Consider the following 18063-nt stretch of genomic DNA (forward strand, 5'->3'; position numbering starts at 1 on the left):
CGCGACCATTTTAATCTTTGGCGATTGGTTCAGTCGTGCGAGGCGGTCTGTAACCAGAGCTTGACAGAGATTTCTAACCGCCATGTTCACGCTCGACAGACCTGTCTGAATTGCACTGCTGTGACAGAGAAGCCATTTCTCGGTCCCTCACCCCCTCTACTCCTCCTTCACCTCACCTCACCTGCCTTCCCCTCCCCTCTCCCCCCACACCACCCCCCCACCCCCACCCTCCCAATGGCAGTCTCTGCAAGGTACAAATGTTCACATGTTCCCCCTTGTTCCATTGACAAACAGCACAATCCACACTTACAGTAACACATAATCTGTGGCATTTCCTGGCATCTCGTTACATAGAAGTCCTGCTTCATGATCGGTGAAACCACAGATGTACTTTAAATAGGACAGTGCAGAACGCCTCACTGTCTTGGTCTCTTGGTCCAGTCTCCGACACCAAGTCCCGCATCTTAGTGAGATTACTACCAAAGAAAAACAAGAGATTGCGGAAAGGTTGAGTGAGCGAGAAGAGGCCGAGTGTTCCAGGTCTCGGATTATTTACACATTCAATACACGGTGAATCCTGCACCATTGAGTTTTGCCGAGGCGGTAGACCAGAGCTGGTCCCACAATGCTCTCCGAGCACCTCCTCCAGTCCCCGCTGTGCATGATTGTCTCTACGACCCGCCAGACCCACCAGGCCTCCGACTAGTCATTCGCTGAAGCGTTTCTTGGGCCCAGTGCGGGCCCGATTTGACCTCCGAATGTCCTGCTTGGAGTCCTTGCACTTTTGGCAAATGAAAACCTCGGGAACGTTCGATTTCCTGATTTTTGCGCACGAGAGATGTATCCAGGTCCCGCACTCATTGCATTCGATCATCGGCCTTCCGGCAAACGGCTTCATGCAGAAACATGTGATCAGATCCCAGGAATCGTCATCTGAAAGGAGACAAACCGTCAATCGAGGCGCCCAACTAGCATTACATTCCTCAACGCTGAGCTGCACCTCATGGCAACTTTCAACCTTTCCTCCCTCAGTGGGACTTTCACCTCACATAGAAACATAGAAACATAGAAACATAGAAAATAGGTGCAGGAGTAGGCCATTCGGCCCTTCTAGCCTGCACCACCATTCAATGAGTTCATGGCTGAACATGCAACCTCAGTACCCCATTCCTGCTTTCTCGCCATACCCCTTGATCCCCCTAGTAGTAAGATCTATATCTAACTCCTTTTTGAATATATTTAGTGAATTGGCCTCAACAACTTTCTGTGGTAGAGAATTCCACAGGTTCACCACTCTCTGGGTGAAGAAGTTTCTCCTCATCGCAGTCCTAAATGGCTTACCCCTTATCCTTAGACTGTGACCCCTGGTTCTGGACTTCCCCAACATTGGGAACATTCTTCCTGCATCTAACACACCACAAAGGTCAAGTATAGACGAGGGGGTCAAACCCTTCATAGCAGTCTTCCGCCCCCCCCCCCCCATCTCAGCTTCCCACTGCCGCTTGAATGATCCCAGAGTCTTTGCCTCCATTTCCCTTCCCAAGGAAGGCAAGAAGCTGTTGGATTGTCGAACCCAACTGATTCATGAATGTCCTTTACGGAAGGAAACCTGCCGTTCTTATCTGGTCTGACCTATAGGTGACTCCAGTCCCACACCAATGTGTTTGCCTCCCAACTGTAGCGGTTTGAGCAGCTTGTGAGGCCACCTCAGAGAGCAAAGAATGATAAGAAGTGGCCTGCAGCGGTTCAAGAAGGTGGCACACCACCACCTTCTCTGGGATGGGCAATAACTGCCGGCCTTGCCAGCGACGCCCACATCCCCAGAACAAACTGAGCATAAAAAAATCCAAGAGTGCGTAAAGGCAATTCCTTCACAGACCAGGTGCAATCTACCCCATCACAATTCACCCCTCCAGTCAACTTCCACTATTTTTAAACTGTGGCCTCCATGAATCAACAACTCCATACCCTGAACCAGTCCTAGCAACGCAGGACCCATCATATCCCACAGAACATTTCATCGCCTTAGTAATACCTTGCCCTACAACCACAAACCCAGTTTACAAATATTATCCAGCTCCCTTCTGAGGAAATTCATCAATACAGCACCAGCTGAGAATCGGATGAACAATTCCCCTGGTCTCTTAACATAAGAATTATGAGCAGGAGTAGGCCATTCGGCCACTCGAGTCTGCTCCGACTTTCAATAAGATCATGGCTGATCTTCGACCTCGACTGCACTTGCCCCGCCCGATCCCCACATCCATCGATTCCCCTCGAGTCCAAAAGTGTATTGTTCTCAATCCTGAATATACTCAACAACTGAGCATCCACAGCCCTCTGGGGTAGAGAATTCCAAAGATTCACAACCCTCAATGAAAAAATTCCTGCTCATTTCAAGTCTTAAATGGCCGACCCCTTATCCGGAGACTGTGCCCCCTAGCTCTAGACTCTCCAGCCAGGGGAAACAACCTCTCCGCATCTAGCCTGTGAATCCCCCTCAGAGCCTTATATGTTTCAATGAGATCACCTCATGCTTCTAAATTACAGAAGCGTATAGGCCCAATCTGCTCAATCTCTCCTCACAGGACAACCCTCTCATCTCAAGACTGGCATTTCTATAGCACCTTTCAGCCACTGAAGTACTTCTGAGTGCAGTCACTGTTGCAATGTAGGGAGATGCAGGAACCAATTTGCAAGCTCCCACAAACAGCAGAGAAATAAATCACCAGATCATCGGATTTAGTTGTTGGTTGATGGATAAATATTGGCCAGGACACTGGGAGGACTCCCCCGTGGGATCTTTTACGTCCATCTGAGAGAGCAGACAGGGCCTCGGTTTAATGTCTCATTCAAAGGATGGCACCTCCGACAGTGCAGCGCTCCCTCAGCACTGCACTCGGAGTGACTCAGAGGCAAGCTTGCTATTGTGGAACCAAAGTCCTAATGTGCTCACAGTCCGAATGAGGTAGTCTGCTCACATCTGCACTCTCAGCATCTCAAGGATCTTTGTTTCTCCAACAAGACCAAGATCAGTTCTTTAAATCTCTCTCGATTCTTTGTTCCACGGGGCCATCCTGATCATTCCATCAGTTTTACCGCAGCACGTTTCACGGCTGGTTTAATATTTTCCAATCTTCACATTAAACCTTTTCTCTACTTGTGTGGGAAATATTACAACTTGCATTTATATAGCGCCTTTAATGCAATAAAACATTTCAAAGGGCACTTCATAGAAGTGTTATCAGACAAAATTTGGCACTGAACCACAAAATGAGATATTAGGACAGGTGACCAAAAGCTTGGTCTGAAAGTTTTAAGGGCTCTCTTCAAGGAAGAGAGAGCGAGAGAGAGCGAGCGAGAGAGAGCGAGCGAGAGAGAGAGAGCGAGCGAGAGAGAGCGAGCGAGAGAGAGCGAGCGAGAGAGAGCGAGCGAGAGAGAGCGAGCGAGAGAGAGAGAGCGAGCGAGAGAGAGCGAGCGAGAGAGAGCGAGCGAGAGAGAGCGAGCGAGCGAGAGAGAGCGAGAGAGAGCGAGAGAGAGCGAGAGAGCGCGAGAGAGCGCGAGAGAGCGCGAGAGAGCGCGAGAGAGCGCGAGAGAGCGCGAGAGAGCGCGAGAGAGCGCGAGAGAGCGCGAGAGAGCGCGAGAGAGCGCGAGAGAGCGCGAGAGAGAGCGAGAGATGGAGAGAGAGCGAGAGATGGAGAGAGAGCGAGAGATGGAGAGAGAGCGAGAGATGGAGAGAGAGCGAGAGATGGAGAGAGAGCGAGAGATGGAGAGAGAGCGAGAGATGGAGAGAGAGCGAGAGATGGAGAGAGAGCGAGAGATGGAGAGAGAGCGAGAGATGGAGAGAGAGCGAGAGATGGAGAGAGAGCGAGAGATGGAGAGAGAGCGAGAGATGGAGAGAGAGCGAGAGATGGAGAGAGAGCGAGAGATGGAGAGAGAGCGAGAGATGGAGAGAGAGCGAGAGATGGAGAGAGAGCGAGAGATGGAGAGAGAGCGAGAGATGGAGAGAGAGCGAGAGATGGAGAGAGAGCGAGAGATGGAGAGAGAGCGAGAGATGGAGAGAGAGCGAGAGATGGAGAGAGAGCGAGAGATGGAGAGAGAGCGAGAGATGGAGAGAGAGCGAGAGATGGAGAGAGAGCGAGAGATGGAGAGAGAGCGAGAGATGGAGAGAGAGCGAGAGATGGAGAGAGAGCGAGAGATGGAGAGAGAGCGAGAGATGGAGAGAGAGCGAGAGATGGAGAGAGAGCGAGAGATGGAGAGAGAGCGAGAGATGGAGAGAGAGCGAGAGATGGAGAGAGAGCGAGAGATGGAGAGAGAGCGAGAGATGGAGAGAGAGCGAGAGATGGAGAGAGAGCGAGAGATGGAGAGAGAGCGAGAGATAGAGAGAGAGCGAGAGATAGAGAGAGAGCGAGAGCGAGAGCGAGAAAGAGAGAGCGAGAGAGAGATAGAGAGGTTTAGGGAGGGAATGGGTGATGCGCACAAGGCCAGAGTTGGAGGAGCACAGAGATCTCATGGGGGGGGGGGGTGTGGCGGCGGTGGGGCTGGAGGAAATTACAGAGATGGGGAGGGGCGAGGCCATGGAGGAATTTGAAAACAAGGATGAGAATTTTAAAATCAAGGCTTTGCCAGACCTGGAGCCGATGTAGGTCAGCGAGCACAGGGTGATGGGTGAACAGGACTCGGTGTGAGTTAGGACACGGGCAGCAGAGTTTTGGTTGAGCTGAAGTTTAGGGAGAGTGGATGGTGGGAGGCTGGCCAGCAGAATGTTAGCAAATCAACTAGCAGTCCTGGCAATCGGTCCCAGTGAGACCGAGGCTGGATCTGGGCTCGGCCATTAGGAGTTCCTCCAGAAATGGAAACATTTTGACTACTGCAATGCAGGAAGATTCTGGGACCCCAAGGAAGGGTCGAGGCCCACAGTGCAAAATTACAGCAAGGCTCAAAAAGAGGAGAGAAGAGAAGGTCAAAAGTCATAGTTAGGGGACACTTGGGGTTTTAAAGCCACAGGTTGAAGGGAAAGCAGAGACGATGAGTTGACCAATTCTGAGAACGTGGAAGCAAAGAATAATGGAGCAGGAGACGCTGTGAGGAGTTTAAATTTGAACGCAGTAAAGGTGCATTTGTGGCTTCGAATGAAAGAGCAGAAAGCTCAGAAGAGCAACGAACATCGCCACATGATAGACAAGGAAGGCTGTCCACCCCATCTCAATCAGTAGGACCATCAGGAAATTTACCTTCAATCTTGAGGTTTTCCATGGGGGTGGTGTCAGGAGGAGGAACTGCAAGATAATGTGTGACAGAGAGTTAGCCATCTCGCTCCTGATGTGCATTCAGTTCATTTCAAAAATGCATCTAAACATTCGTAGGAACAGGAGGAGGCCATTCAACCCCTCTAGCCAGTATCGCCATTCAATGAGATCATGGCTGATCAGTTTCTTAACTCCATTGACCCACCTTGGCTCCATAACCCTTAATATCCTCAGTTAACAAAAATCTATCAATCTCCGTTCTGAAACTGAACAATCATGTTCCTCATGATAGTCATCCCACCATTGCCCACATTGAGGGTATAGCATGCTCTCGCTTTAAAAATCACATGTCCAAGAGGACAGGCCACTAGAGCTCATCTCTCAGCCAATGCAGGTGTTCAGTAAATGCTCAACTCTCTTTGCTTCCTACCCCATCCCACACGTCCCCCCACCCCCAGGAGGTTAAGGGGGTGTCATTGGTCTCGGGCCAGAGTGCAGAATGGACGTTAGCGATTCTCTCGCACGCCTGATTATGAAGTCAACGGAAATTAAAATCTCCGTTCAGTCCGTAAGGTTGACCCTGAGCTTCCGGTCGCCTGTCACTTCAATTCTCCGCTCCAGTCCCACTCTGACCTCTCCGTCCTCAGCGTCCTGGACTGTTCCAACGAAGCTCGAGGAACAGCACATCATCTTTTGTTTAGGCACTTTACAGCCTTCTCGAATCAAAATCGAGTTCATCAATTCAGAACGTAACCTCTGTCCATATTTTTTTTCTTTCCCATGCCAGCTGATGATGATTCTGCCATCTCCATTTACACTATCTAGACCCATCTTTTATTTCTTAAATTGCCCCATTACCATCTCCTTTTGCCTTGCACCATCATCCCTTTTGTCTCTCAAACTCTCCTGGCTTCCACCCTATCACAGACCTTCCCTTTTGTTTTGTTCTTCCCTCCCCTCCCCTCCCCCCTTTCCCAGCCCCTACAATTGCTTAAAAACCTGTTACATCTCTACTTTAAGTTCTGGCAAAGGGTCACTGAGATGAAACATTATCTCGGTTTCTCTCCCAACAAATGCTGCCTGACTAAAGGAAATGGCAGAGAAATTAAACAAATTCTGTGTGTCTGTCTTCACGGAAGAAGACAAAAAAACTCCCGGAAATAGTGGAGAACCAAAAGCGAGAATGAAGAACTGAAATAAATTAGTATTAGTAAAAAAAATAGTACTGGAGAAATGAATGGGACTGAAAGCCAAGAAATCCCCTGGACCCGATGGCCTACATCCTAGAAACATAGAAAAATAGGAGCAGGAGTAGGCCATTTGGCCCTTTGAGCCTGCAACACCATTCAATAAGATCATGGCTGATCATTCACCTCAGTACCCCTTTCCTGCTTTCTCTAGGGGTTTGAAAGAGTTGGTTATAGAAATAGTGGATGCATTGGTTTTCATCTAGAATCTATGGAATTTTGGAAGAACGGTTCCCACGGATTGGAAGGTAGCAAATGTAACCCCACTATTTAAAAAAGGAGGGAGCAAGAAAATGGCGAACTACAGACCAGTTAGCTTGACATCAGTAGTAGGGAAAATTATTAAGGACGTGATAACCGAGCACTTAGAAAATAATAATAGGTAGAGTCAGCAGGGATTTATGAAAGGGAAATCATGTTTGACAAATCTGGTAGAGTTTTTTGTGGTTGTAACCAGTGGAATAGATAAGTGGGAACCAGTGGATATGATGTATTTGGATTTTCAGAAGGCATTTGATAAGTTGCCACACAAGAGGTTATTAAACAAAATTCGGGCTCATGGGATTGGAGGTAATATACTAGCACGGATTGAGGATTAGTTAACGGACAGAAAACAGAGAGTTGGAATAAACAGGTAATTTTCAAGTTGACAGGTTGTAACTAGTGGGGTGTCATAAGGATCATTGCTGGGGCCCCAGCTATATCAATGAACATATCCAAGTTTGCTGATGATACAAAGCTAGGTGGGAATGTAAGTTATGAGGATGATGCAAAGAGACTTCAAGGGGATAAAGAAACATAGAAGTAGAAACATAGAAATTTACAGCGCAGAAGGCGGCCATTTCAGCCCATTGTGCCTGCGCCGGTCGACAAAGAGCCACACTGCCCTCGGTCAGCAGCCCTGAAGGTTACATATAAACCTATGAATAATGAACAATGGCGGACAGGTAAAAAGCATCTGGCCCAATCAGTCCAATCCACACAATTGTGACACCCCATGCATCGCAACATTTTACACTCCACCCCAACCAGAGCCATGCGATCTCCTGGGAGAGGCAAAAAAACAAATTAAAAACCCAGGCCAATTGGGGGAAAAAATCTGGGAAAATTCCTCTCCGACCCATCCAGGCGATCGAAACTAGTCCAGGAGACCACTCTGGCCGTATTTGATTCCCTGAAGTCCTTACCACTGTATGTGCGCCATCCAACAAGAGGTTATCCAGCCTAATCCCACTTACCAGCTCTAGGTCCATAACCCTGGAGGTTACGGCACTTCAAGTGCCAATCCAAGCACCTTTTAAATGTGGTGAGGGTTTCTGCCTCCACCACCCTTCCAGGCAGTGAGTTCCAGAACCCCATAACCCTCTGCGTGAAGAAGGTTCCCCTCAAATCCCCTCTGAACCTTCCACCAACCACCTTCAAACTATGCCCTCTCGTAACCGGCCCCTCCACAAAGGGAAATAGGACCTTGCTATCCACTAGGACCCTCCTAATTTTATACACCTCAATGAGGTCTCCTCTCAGCCTCCTCTGTTCCAAGGAGAACAAACCCAGCCAATCCAATCTGTCCTCAAAGCGAAGATTCTCCATTCCAGGCAGCATCCTTGTAAATCTCCTCCACACCCTCTCCAGTGCAATCACGTCCTTCCTATAATATGGTGACCAGAACTGCACGCAGTATTCCAGCTGTGGCCTAACCAGAGTATTATAAAATTTAAGCATAAACACGCTGCTCTTGTATTCTATGCCTCGGCCAATAAAGAAAAGCATTCCGTATGCCTTCTTAACCACCTTATCCACCTGGCCTGCTACTTTCAGGGATCTGTGGACAAGCACTCCAAGGTCCCTTTGTTCATCTACACTTCTAAGTGACCTACCATTTAATGTCCTATTTAATTTTACCTCTGAACTTTCTGTATTCCTCCAGAGATTCTACAGTATTTAGCAGTCGGTATATGACATATGCTTCCGTTTTTCTTTATCCTCCCCTGCAAGTCCCTATACAGCCAGGGGGCTGTAGAATTGCTAATCCCACCCTTTTTCTTTTAGGGCACATGTTTGGCCTGAGCCCTCCGGATCTCCTCCTTGAATGCCTTCCACTGTTCCAATACTGATTTAAACATAGAAACATAGAAAGTAGGTGCAGGAGTAGGCCATTCAGCCCTTCGAGCCTGTACCACCATTCAATATGATTATGGCTGATCATGCAACTTCAGTACCCCATTCCTGCTTTCTCTCCATATCTTTGATCCCTTTAGCCGTAAGGACCACATCTAACTCCCTTTTGAATATATCGAATGAACTGGCCTCAACAACGTTCTGTGGTAGAGAATTCCACAGGTTCACAATTCTCTGAGTGAAGAAGTTTCTCCTCATCTCGGTCCTAAATGGCTTACCCTTTATCCTTCGACTGTAACCCCTGTTCTGGACTTCCCCAACATCGGGAACATTCTTCTTGCATCTAACCTGTCCAATCCCGCCAGAATTTTATATGTTTCTAGGAATCCCCTCTCATTCTTCTAAATTCCAGTGAATATAAGCCTAGTCGATCCAGTCTTTCTTCATATGTCAGTCCTGCCATCCCAGGAATCAGTCTGGTGAACCTTTGCTCCACTCCCTCAATAGCAAGAATGTCCTTCCTCAGATTAGGAGACCAAAAATGCACACAATATTCAAGGTGTGGTCTCACCAAGGCCCTGTACAACTGCAGTAAGACCTCCCTGTTCCTATACTCAAATCCCCTCACTATGAAGGCCAGCATGCCATTTGCTTTCTTTATTGCCTGCTGTACCTGCATGCCTACCTTCAATGACTGATGTACCATGACACCCAGGTCTCGTTGCTAATCTGACACCATTCAGATGATAATCTGCTTTCCTGTTTTTGCCACCAAAGTGGATAACCTCACATCCACATTATACTGCATCTGCCATGCATTTGCCCATTCACCTAACCTGTCCAAGTCCCCCTGCAGCCTCCTAGCATCCTCCTCGTAGCTCGCACTGCCACCCAGCTTAATGTCATCTGCAAACTTGGAGATATTACATTCAATTCCTTCGTCCAAATCATTAATGTATATTGTAAATAGCTGGGGTCCCAGTACTGAACCCTGCGGCACCCCACTAGTCACTGCCTGCCATTCTGAAAAGGACCTGTTTATTCCCATTCTTTGCTTCCTGTCTGCCAACCAGTTCTCTATCCACATCAATACATTACCTCCAATACCATGTGCCTTAATTTTGCCCACTAATCTCTTTCAAAAGCCTTTTGAAAGTCCAAATACGCCACATCCAACGGTTCTCCCCTATCCACTCTACTAGTCACATCCTCAAAAAACTCCAGAAGATTTGTCAAGCATGATTTCCCTTTCATAAATCCATGCTGACTTGGACCGATCTTGTCACTGCTTTCCAAATGCGCTGCTATTACATCTTTAATAACTGATTCCAGCATTTTCCCCACCACCGATGTCAGGCTAACCGGTCTATAATTCCGTTTTCTCTCTCCCTCCTTTTTTAAAAAAGTGGGGTTACATTAGCTACCCTCCAATCCATAGGAACTGAACTAGAGTCCATGGAATGTTGCAAAATGACCATCAATGCATCTACTATTTCTAGGGCCACTTCCTTAAGTACTCTGGGATTCAGACTATCAGGCCCTGGGGATTTATCGGCCTTGAATCCCATCAATTTCCCCAACACCATTTCTTGACTAAAGGATTTTCCTCAGTTCCCCCTTCTCGCTAGACCCTCGGTCCCCTAGTATTTTCGGGAGGTTATTCATGGCTTCCTTAGTGAAGACAGAACCAAAGTATTTGTTCAAATGGTCTGCCATTTCCTTGTTTCCCATTATGAATTCACCTGATTCTGACTGCAAGGGACTTACATTAGTCTTCACTAATCTTTTTCTCTTCACATATCTATAGAAGCTTTTGCAGTCAGTTTTTATGTTCCGTGCAAGCTTCCTCTGATACTCCATTTTCCCCCTCCTAATTAAACCCTTAATCCTCCTCTGCTGAATTCTATATTTCTCCCAGTCCTCAGGTTTGCTGCTTTTGCTGGCCAATTTATATGTCTCTTCCTTGGATTTAACACTTTCCCTTGTTAGCCACCTTCCCTTTTTTATTCATACACCACACAGGGATGTACAATTGTTATGGTTCATCCATGTGATATTTAAATGTCTGCCATTGCCTATCCACCGTCAACCCTTTAAGTATCATTCACCAGTCTATCCTAGCCAATTCACCTCTCATACCATCGAAGTTACCTTTCCTTAAGTTCAGGACCCTAGTCTCTGAATTAACTGTGTCACTCTCCATCTTAATGAAGAATTTATATTATGGTCGCTCTTCTCCAAGGGGCCCCGAATGACAAGATTGCTAATTAATCCTCTCTCGTTACACAAGACCCAGTCTAGGATGGCCTGCTCTCTAGTTGGTTCTTCGACATATTGGTCTCAAAAACCATCCCTTATACACTCCAGGAAATCCTCCTCCACAGTATTGCTACCAGCTTGGTTAGCCCAATCAATATGCAGATTAAAGTCACCCATGATAACTGTTGTACCCTTATTGCATGCATCCCTAATATCCTGTTTGATGCCATCCCCAACCTCCCTACTACTGTTTGGTGATCTGTACACAACTCCCACTAACGTTTTCTGCCCTTTGGTGTTTCGCAGCTCTACCCATATAGATTCCACATCATCCACGTTAATGTCCTCCCTTACTATTGCGTTAATCTCTAACCATTATCGCTACCCCACCTTCTTTTCCTTCTTGAATATTGAATATCCGTGGATGTTGAGTTCCCAGCCTTGGTTACCTTGGAGCCATGTCTCCGTAATCCCAATTAACAGCTATCCGCGCAGTCAATTCATCCACCTTATTACAAATGCTCCTCGCATTGACACTCAGAGCCTTCAGGCTTGTTTTTTTAAACACTCTGTCCTTTTAGAATTATGTTGTAATGAGGCCGTTTTTGATTTCTCTGCCCTCCACTCTTGCTTTTCTCCTTCCTAGATTTTGCTTCTGCCCCCTTTTTACTTCCCTCTGCCTCCCTGCATAGATTCCCATCCCCCTGCCTTTTTAGTTTAAACAGCACTAGCAAACACTCTGCCTAGGACACCGGTTCTGGTCCTGCCCAGGTGTAGACCGTCAGGTTTGTTCTGGTCCCACCTCCCCCAGAACCAGTTCCAATGTCCCAGGAATTTGAATCCCTCCCTCTTGCACCATTCCTCAAGCCACATATTCATCTGAGCTATCCTGCAATTCCTACTCTGACTAGCACGTGGACTGATTTACCTTCAAATAGCTGTTTCCAGTCCATTGTGGCCAAATTACGTCTCAAATTAGCAAAGTTAGCTTTTCCCTAATTTCAGACTTTTATTCCTGGTCTATCTGTGTCCTTATCCATAACTAACCTGAATCTAACTGAATTATGGTCACTGGCACTCACTGATACCCCTTCAAACTGTCCAGCTTCATTCCCCAAAACTAAATCCAGAATGGCTCCCTCTTGTGTTGGGCTTGTTACATACAGACAAAAAAGTTCTCTTGAATGAATTTTAAGATTTAGGCCCCCTCTGTATCCTTCACACTATATTTGTACCAATCAATATTAGGATAGTTGAAATCCCCTACTATTATTACACTATGGTTTTTGGACTTCAGAAATTTGCCTACATATTTGCTCTTCTATCTCCCTCCCACTGTTTGGGGGTCTATAATACACACCCAGCAGTGTGATTGCCCCTTTTTTTATTTTTCAGTTCTACCCATATGGCTTCATTTGATGATCCCTCTAACATATCATCCCTCCTCACAGCTCTAATAGTTTCTTTAATCAATACTGCGATCCCCCATTCTTTTTCCCACCCTGTGTCTTGTCTAAAAATCCTGCAATCAGGAATATTGAGCTGCCAAACCTGCCCCTCTTTCATCCACGTCTCTGTAATGGCTATAATGTCATGCTCCCAAGTGTCTACCAGTGCTCTTAGCTCATCCACCTTATTCGCTATACTCCTTGCATTGAAGTATATAACATTTAGCACAGGAAGACCTCCTTGATTACTATTTACTAACCCTCGTTTCCCCTGTCTTACAGATTCACTTTCTACATTCTTGCTTTCCAATTTCAGCTTTACTTCCTACCCTATTGAATTAGTTCTCAGGTTCTCATCCCCCTGCCAAACTAGTTTAAACTCTCCCCAACAGCACTAGCAAATCTCCCCACAAAGATATTGGTCGCGGCACCGTTAAGGTGCAACTGACCCTACACTAGAGAATCTGGGGCTGTTCTCCTTGGAGCAGTGAAGTTTGAGATAAGATTTGATAGAGTTATTCAAAATGAGTGGTCTAGACAGAGTAAATAAAGAGAAACTGTTCCCATTGGCAGAAGGGTCAAGAACCAGAGGACACAGAATGAAGGTGATTGGCAAAAGAACCAAAGGCGACATGAGGAAAAACCTTTACACACAGCGTGTGGTTAGTGTTTGGAGTACACTGCCTGAAAGGGTGGTGGAGGCAGACTCACTCATGGCTTTCGAAAGGGAATTGGATAAATACCTGCGCGAAAAAATTTTGCAGGGTGGGGGTGTGGAACTAGCTGAAGTGCTATTGCAGAGAGCCGACACGGGCTCGACGGGCCAAATGGCCTCCTTCCATGCTGTAACCATTCTATGATTCTAGGGAGGGAGTTTCAGGATATTGAAGGAACGGTCGATACATGTCCAAGTTGGGATGGAAGGCAAGTTAGAGGTGCTGGTGTCACCTTGCACCTGCTGCCCTTAACCTTCTAGGTGGAGGTGGTTGGGGTTTGGCCGGTACTGCTGGCTTACATGGAAGTTTTGGGGATTAGGCTGCACTGGTGCTGTTGAGAGAAAGCTCATTGCTGGGACACTGGGTGCTATTGTACAACTGGGTGTGGATGGCTGGGCTGTGAAGACCCGATACCAACACTGGTTGACAAATCTGTTACAAGAGAAGAGATGGTTATGGGGAGTTTATCCACGTGTGATTGAGCCTCTCAGGGCAGAAAGATCCCAGGAATGTTCCTGATCGCTATTTGGTTATGTCTTAAAAATTTCACACGAGTGGATCTTTGGCACCAACAGGACAGGACTTGCTTGCGATTTTCCCCCCAAAATCCCATGGTCCACTCAAGCACAACCCAACAGCATTGTGGGTCTTCCTTCACCTCACGGACTGCAGCTGTACAGGAAGGCGGCCCACCTCCACCTTCACAGGGGCCAACTCGGAATGGGCATTAAATGTTGACCTTGCCAGCGACGCCCACATTCTGAGAATCAACAAACAAAAATATCTATTGTCTCGGCACAGGGAGGCAGAATGAGGCCTTGCGTCATGTGTCAGAGAGTTACCAGTGACCAGAAACCCAGCTCGGATAGAAAATAGTCAGGCGAAGGAATGGGAAAATAAAGAATCCTCCTGACAGATCGCACGCATCTGAAGGAAAAGGGCCTCCATGGGCGGAGATTTGGGCTATTTGCCCTACTCCTGCCCAGCAAATGCCCTTGAAATTCATACGTTGGTAAAAGCAGGTATAAGGCCAGCTTTTACCAGCATAAGAGTTTTAAAAAACAGAAAAATAATATCTCATCACTCATTTATACATTAACAACCCTTTCCAATAAGGTAATTTTATTTTTAGCCCTGTTAAAGCATTTTTTTCTCAAAGTTTTTTTATTTACAATATTTAATTAAATGGCATTTTAATTAATTTTAAATATGTAATTTATTTATTTATTTCATGTGTTCGTGTATTTTTTTTAGTAAACGGAACTCTCCATAAGTATGAATGGGGATTCCCTTTTGATTGGTTGGGCCCACGTGATCCCAGGGGCACTTGTGAACCGCCTGCATCCCTGGGTCTCTACACAGGCCTACTGGAGCGCAAGTTGCTGAACCTCCCGGGCCAGGTAAATTCGTAGATTTTTTTTGCTTCTGCCCGCGGGGAGCCTCCGACTCTAAATTTTTGGCCAATGTCATTCAGGGAAGCGAACCTGCTCCCTTCCCTGCCCCACATTGTGTGCAAGAAACAGAGCATTTCTAGAGCACCTTTCTCGACCTCAGGACAGCTCAAAGTGCTTTCCAGCCAATGAAGTACTTCTGAAGTGCAGTCACTGTTGCAATGTAGGAAAGGCAGTCAATCTGCGCACAGCAAGCTCTGACAAATAGTAAAGTGACAATGACTTAGATAATCTGTTTTAGTGATGTTAGTTGAGGGATAAATATTGGCCCCAGGCCACCAGGAGCAACTTTCCTGTTCTTCTTCCAACAGTGCCGTGGGACCTTCTACATCCACCCGAGGGGACAGAGGGGGCCTCGGTTTAACATCTCATCCGAAAGACGGCAACTCTGACAGTGCAGCGCTCCCTCAGTGCTGCCCCTCCGACAGTGCAGCGCTGCCTCAGTACTGGCACATCAGCCTGGATTATGTGCTCGAGTCTCTGAAGTGGGGCAGATGTGGTTAATTCTTTATGCCCTCTGAAAAGGTCGGGCAAGCCATTCAATTGTAAACAATCGCCACTTGAGGCAGCCCAGCAGCATCACCTTCTTGGGACAACTTGAGATGGGCAGTAAATGCTGTCCTTGCCAGTGATGCACACATCCCGAAAACAAATTAGGAGGCAGCACATGAAACTGAAGTAAAGCAATCACCTCCAGTATGTCCTTCCATTCTGGAGGAAAACAAGCACGGAAAAGCAATGTGTGAGGGGGACACAAAAAATCTGCAAAAGGACATAGACAGGCTGAGTGACTGAGCAAATATTTGGCAGATGGAGTATAATGTTGGAAAGTGTGAGGTCATGCACTTTGGCAGAAAAAAAAAATCAAAGAGCAAGTTATTATTTAAATGGAGAAAGATTGCAAAGTGCCGCAGTACAGCGGGACCTGGGGGTACTTGTGCATAAAACACAAAAGGATAGTATGCAGGTACAGGAAGTGATCAGGAAGGCCAATGGTATCTTGTCCTTTATTGCAAAGGGGATGGAGTATAAAAGCAGCGAAGTCTTGCCACAACTATAAGGTATTGGTGAGGCTACATCTGGAATACTGCGTGCAGTTTTGGTTTCCATATTTACGATAGGATATACTTGCTTTGGAGGCAATTCGGAGAAGGTTCACTAGGTTGATTCTGGGGATGAGGGGGTTGACTTATGAGGAAAGGTTGATTAGGTTGGGCCTCTACTCATTGGAATTCAGAAGAATGAAAGGTGATCTTATCAAAACGTATAAGATTATGAGGGAGTTTGACAAGGTGGATGCAGAGAGGATGTTTCTACTGATGGGGGAGACTAGAACTAGAGGGCATGATCTTAGAATAAGGGGCCGCCCAATTAAAACAGAGATGAGGAGCAATTTCTTCTCTCAGAGGGTTGTAAATCTGTGGAATTCACTGCCTCAGAGAGCTGTGGAAGCTGGGACATTGAATAAATTTAAGACAGAAATAGACAGTTTCTTAAAAGATATGGGGATAAGGGGTTATGGGGAGCAGGCGGGGAAGTGGAGCTGAGCCCATGATCAGGTCAACCATGATCTTATTGAATGGCGTAGAAGGCTCGAGGTGCCATATGGCCTACTCCTGTTCCTATTTCTTACGTTCTTATGTTCTTACTTTCGTAGAATGACAGCTCCGTTCTCCGTTGGGGTGAACCACATTGTTCGCATGCCTGATACAAGACTTCCAAAGCAAGTAGGAATTCCTACGCGGCAAGCGAGCCCAAGGTGGGCAGAGGAAACTTTTCAAGGACCTTCAAAGCCTCCTTGATAAAAATTCAACATCCCCACCAACACCTGGGAGTCCCTGGCCAAACACCGCCCTAAGTGGAGGAAGTGCATCCGGGAGGGCGCTGAGCAGCTCGAGTCTCGTCATCGAGAGCATGCAGAAAACAAGCGCAGGCAGCGGAAGGAGCATGTGGAAAACCAGTCCCACCCACCCTTTCCCTCAACCACTGTCTGTCCCACCTGTGAGAGAGACTGTAATTCCCATCTTGGACTGTTCAGTCACCCAAGAACTCACTTTGAGTGGAAGCAAGTCTTCCTCTATTTTGAGGGACTGCCTACGATGACGACGACAACACAGAAGGATGTCGTTCAACCCATCATGCCTGTGCCGACTCTTTGAAAGAGCTATCCAAGTGATCTCACTCCCCCTGCTATTTCACCATAGCCCTACAAATACTTCCCCTTCAAATATCTATCCAATTTTGAAAATTACTATTGAATCTGCTTCCACCGCCCTTTCAGGCAGGGCATTCCAGATCATAAAACTGGCTATATTTTTAAAATTCTCATCTCCCCTCTGGTTCTTTTGCCAATTACCTTAAATCTGTGTCCTCTGGTTACCGATCCACATGCCAGTAGAAACAGATTCTCCTTATTTACTCTATCAAAACCCCTCCATGTAACTGAAGCCCTTCATCCCTGGTACCATTTCTGAGCCCAAAACTCTGATCTTCAATGGTTTAAAAATAGCATGGAATAATTGTCTGGATACTTTAGATGTCTAAAGTTGACAGATAAAACCCAGCAAAACATTTCCCCTTGTAGGATTCTTCTGATGCCAGATTCCACTATTTTATGCTAAAATCACTACATTCCAAGAACAAAACATTACAACCTTTGGGAGCCTCCTTACCCGAGCCCATGCTGATCTCATCTGCCGCACTCGTCTCCAGCTCTTCTGTGCACTTCTCCTTCTCCTCCTCCTCCTCCTCCTCCTCTTCTCTCTTTTCTCCCGCTTCAGTCTTTTCTTCCCCTTCCCTCTTTTCTCCCGCTTCAGTCTTTTCTCCCGCTTCGTGTTCTTTTGCTTCTTTCTGTTCTTCCTCTTCCCTCCTTTCTGCCGCTTCGCTCTCTTCTTCTTCTTCTTCCCTCCTTTTTTCCTCTTCCTTCCTTTCTGCTGCTTCCCTCTTTTCTTCCTGATTTTCCTTCAGCTCCTTAACCTGCTTGCTCAAAGTTCTTTCTGCCTCCGCTGCCTCTCTCTCGAACTCTTCCAGCAGCGAGATCGGCTTGTAGATCTCTTCTGCCTCCAGCCAGAGTTTGAGTGTTTCCTCCTCAGACTCAGTCTCGCTCTGCGGCACCTTTTCAACAGTGTGACGGACCTCTATTGGTTTGGGGACCTCGGCTGGTGGCTGCGACACTTCCACTGCCTTCCGACCCTTTTCCAGGTTGATTCTCTTCCCGCTTTCGGAATTCTTCCTCTTCCTCACCCCGTCCAGGCCCAGCTTCTTCAGGGACACCTTCTTCTTCTTGAATTTCTCAGACTTGGATTTCTCCGGGCTATCGAACAGGGAGCTGGTGAAACTCGGCCGCTCCAGCAACGAGCTGTCCGATTTCCCCCGCTTCATCCCTTCTTTGTCGGCCGTGCATTTGATCTTTTTGCCGCAGTGTAAAATGTGGGAGTCAGAGGAACGAGAGGACTCCCAGCTGTCGCTGTCTAATGTGCTCCCGGTGCTGTTGCGAGGACTCAGACTTGCGTGGATCCAGGGGTCATGCTGAGAACGGAGAAGGAAATAAAGAATTTTAGAAAATGCAGAGGAAA

General features: G+C 46.9%; 1 protein-coding gene across 2 annotated transcripts in view; it reads right to left on the reverse strand.

Moving 5' to 3' along the window:
• Positions 1–446: 446 nt before the first annotated feature.
• The window catches only part of LOC139265458 (PHD finger protein 13-like), a 57487-nt gene continuing 39870 nt past the window's right edge, over positions 447–18063 (reverse strand). For both annotated transcript variants that reach the window (XM_070882470.1, XM_070882469.1), the window contains exons 4-6: positions 17161–18016; positions 5235–5279; positions 447–933 (exon numbers count right to left, since the gene is read on the reverse strand). In XM_070882470.1, the coding sequence (XP_070738571.1) occupies positions 707–933; positions 5235–5279; positions 17161–18016 (1128 nt within the window). In that variant the 3' untranslated portion in view covers positions 447–706. The remainder of the gene's footprint in view (positions 934–5234; positions 5280–17160; positions 18017–18063) is intronic.

Source organism: Pristiophorus japonicus, chromosome 6 (assembly GCF_044704955.1).
Source record: "Pristiophorus japonicus isolate sPriJap1 chromosome 6, sPriJap1.hap1, whole genome shotgun sequence".
Taxonomy (NCBI): Eukaryota; Metazoa; Chordata; class Chondrichthyes; family Pristiophoridae; genus Pristiophorus; species Pristiophorus japonicus.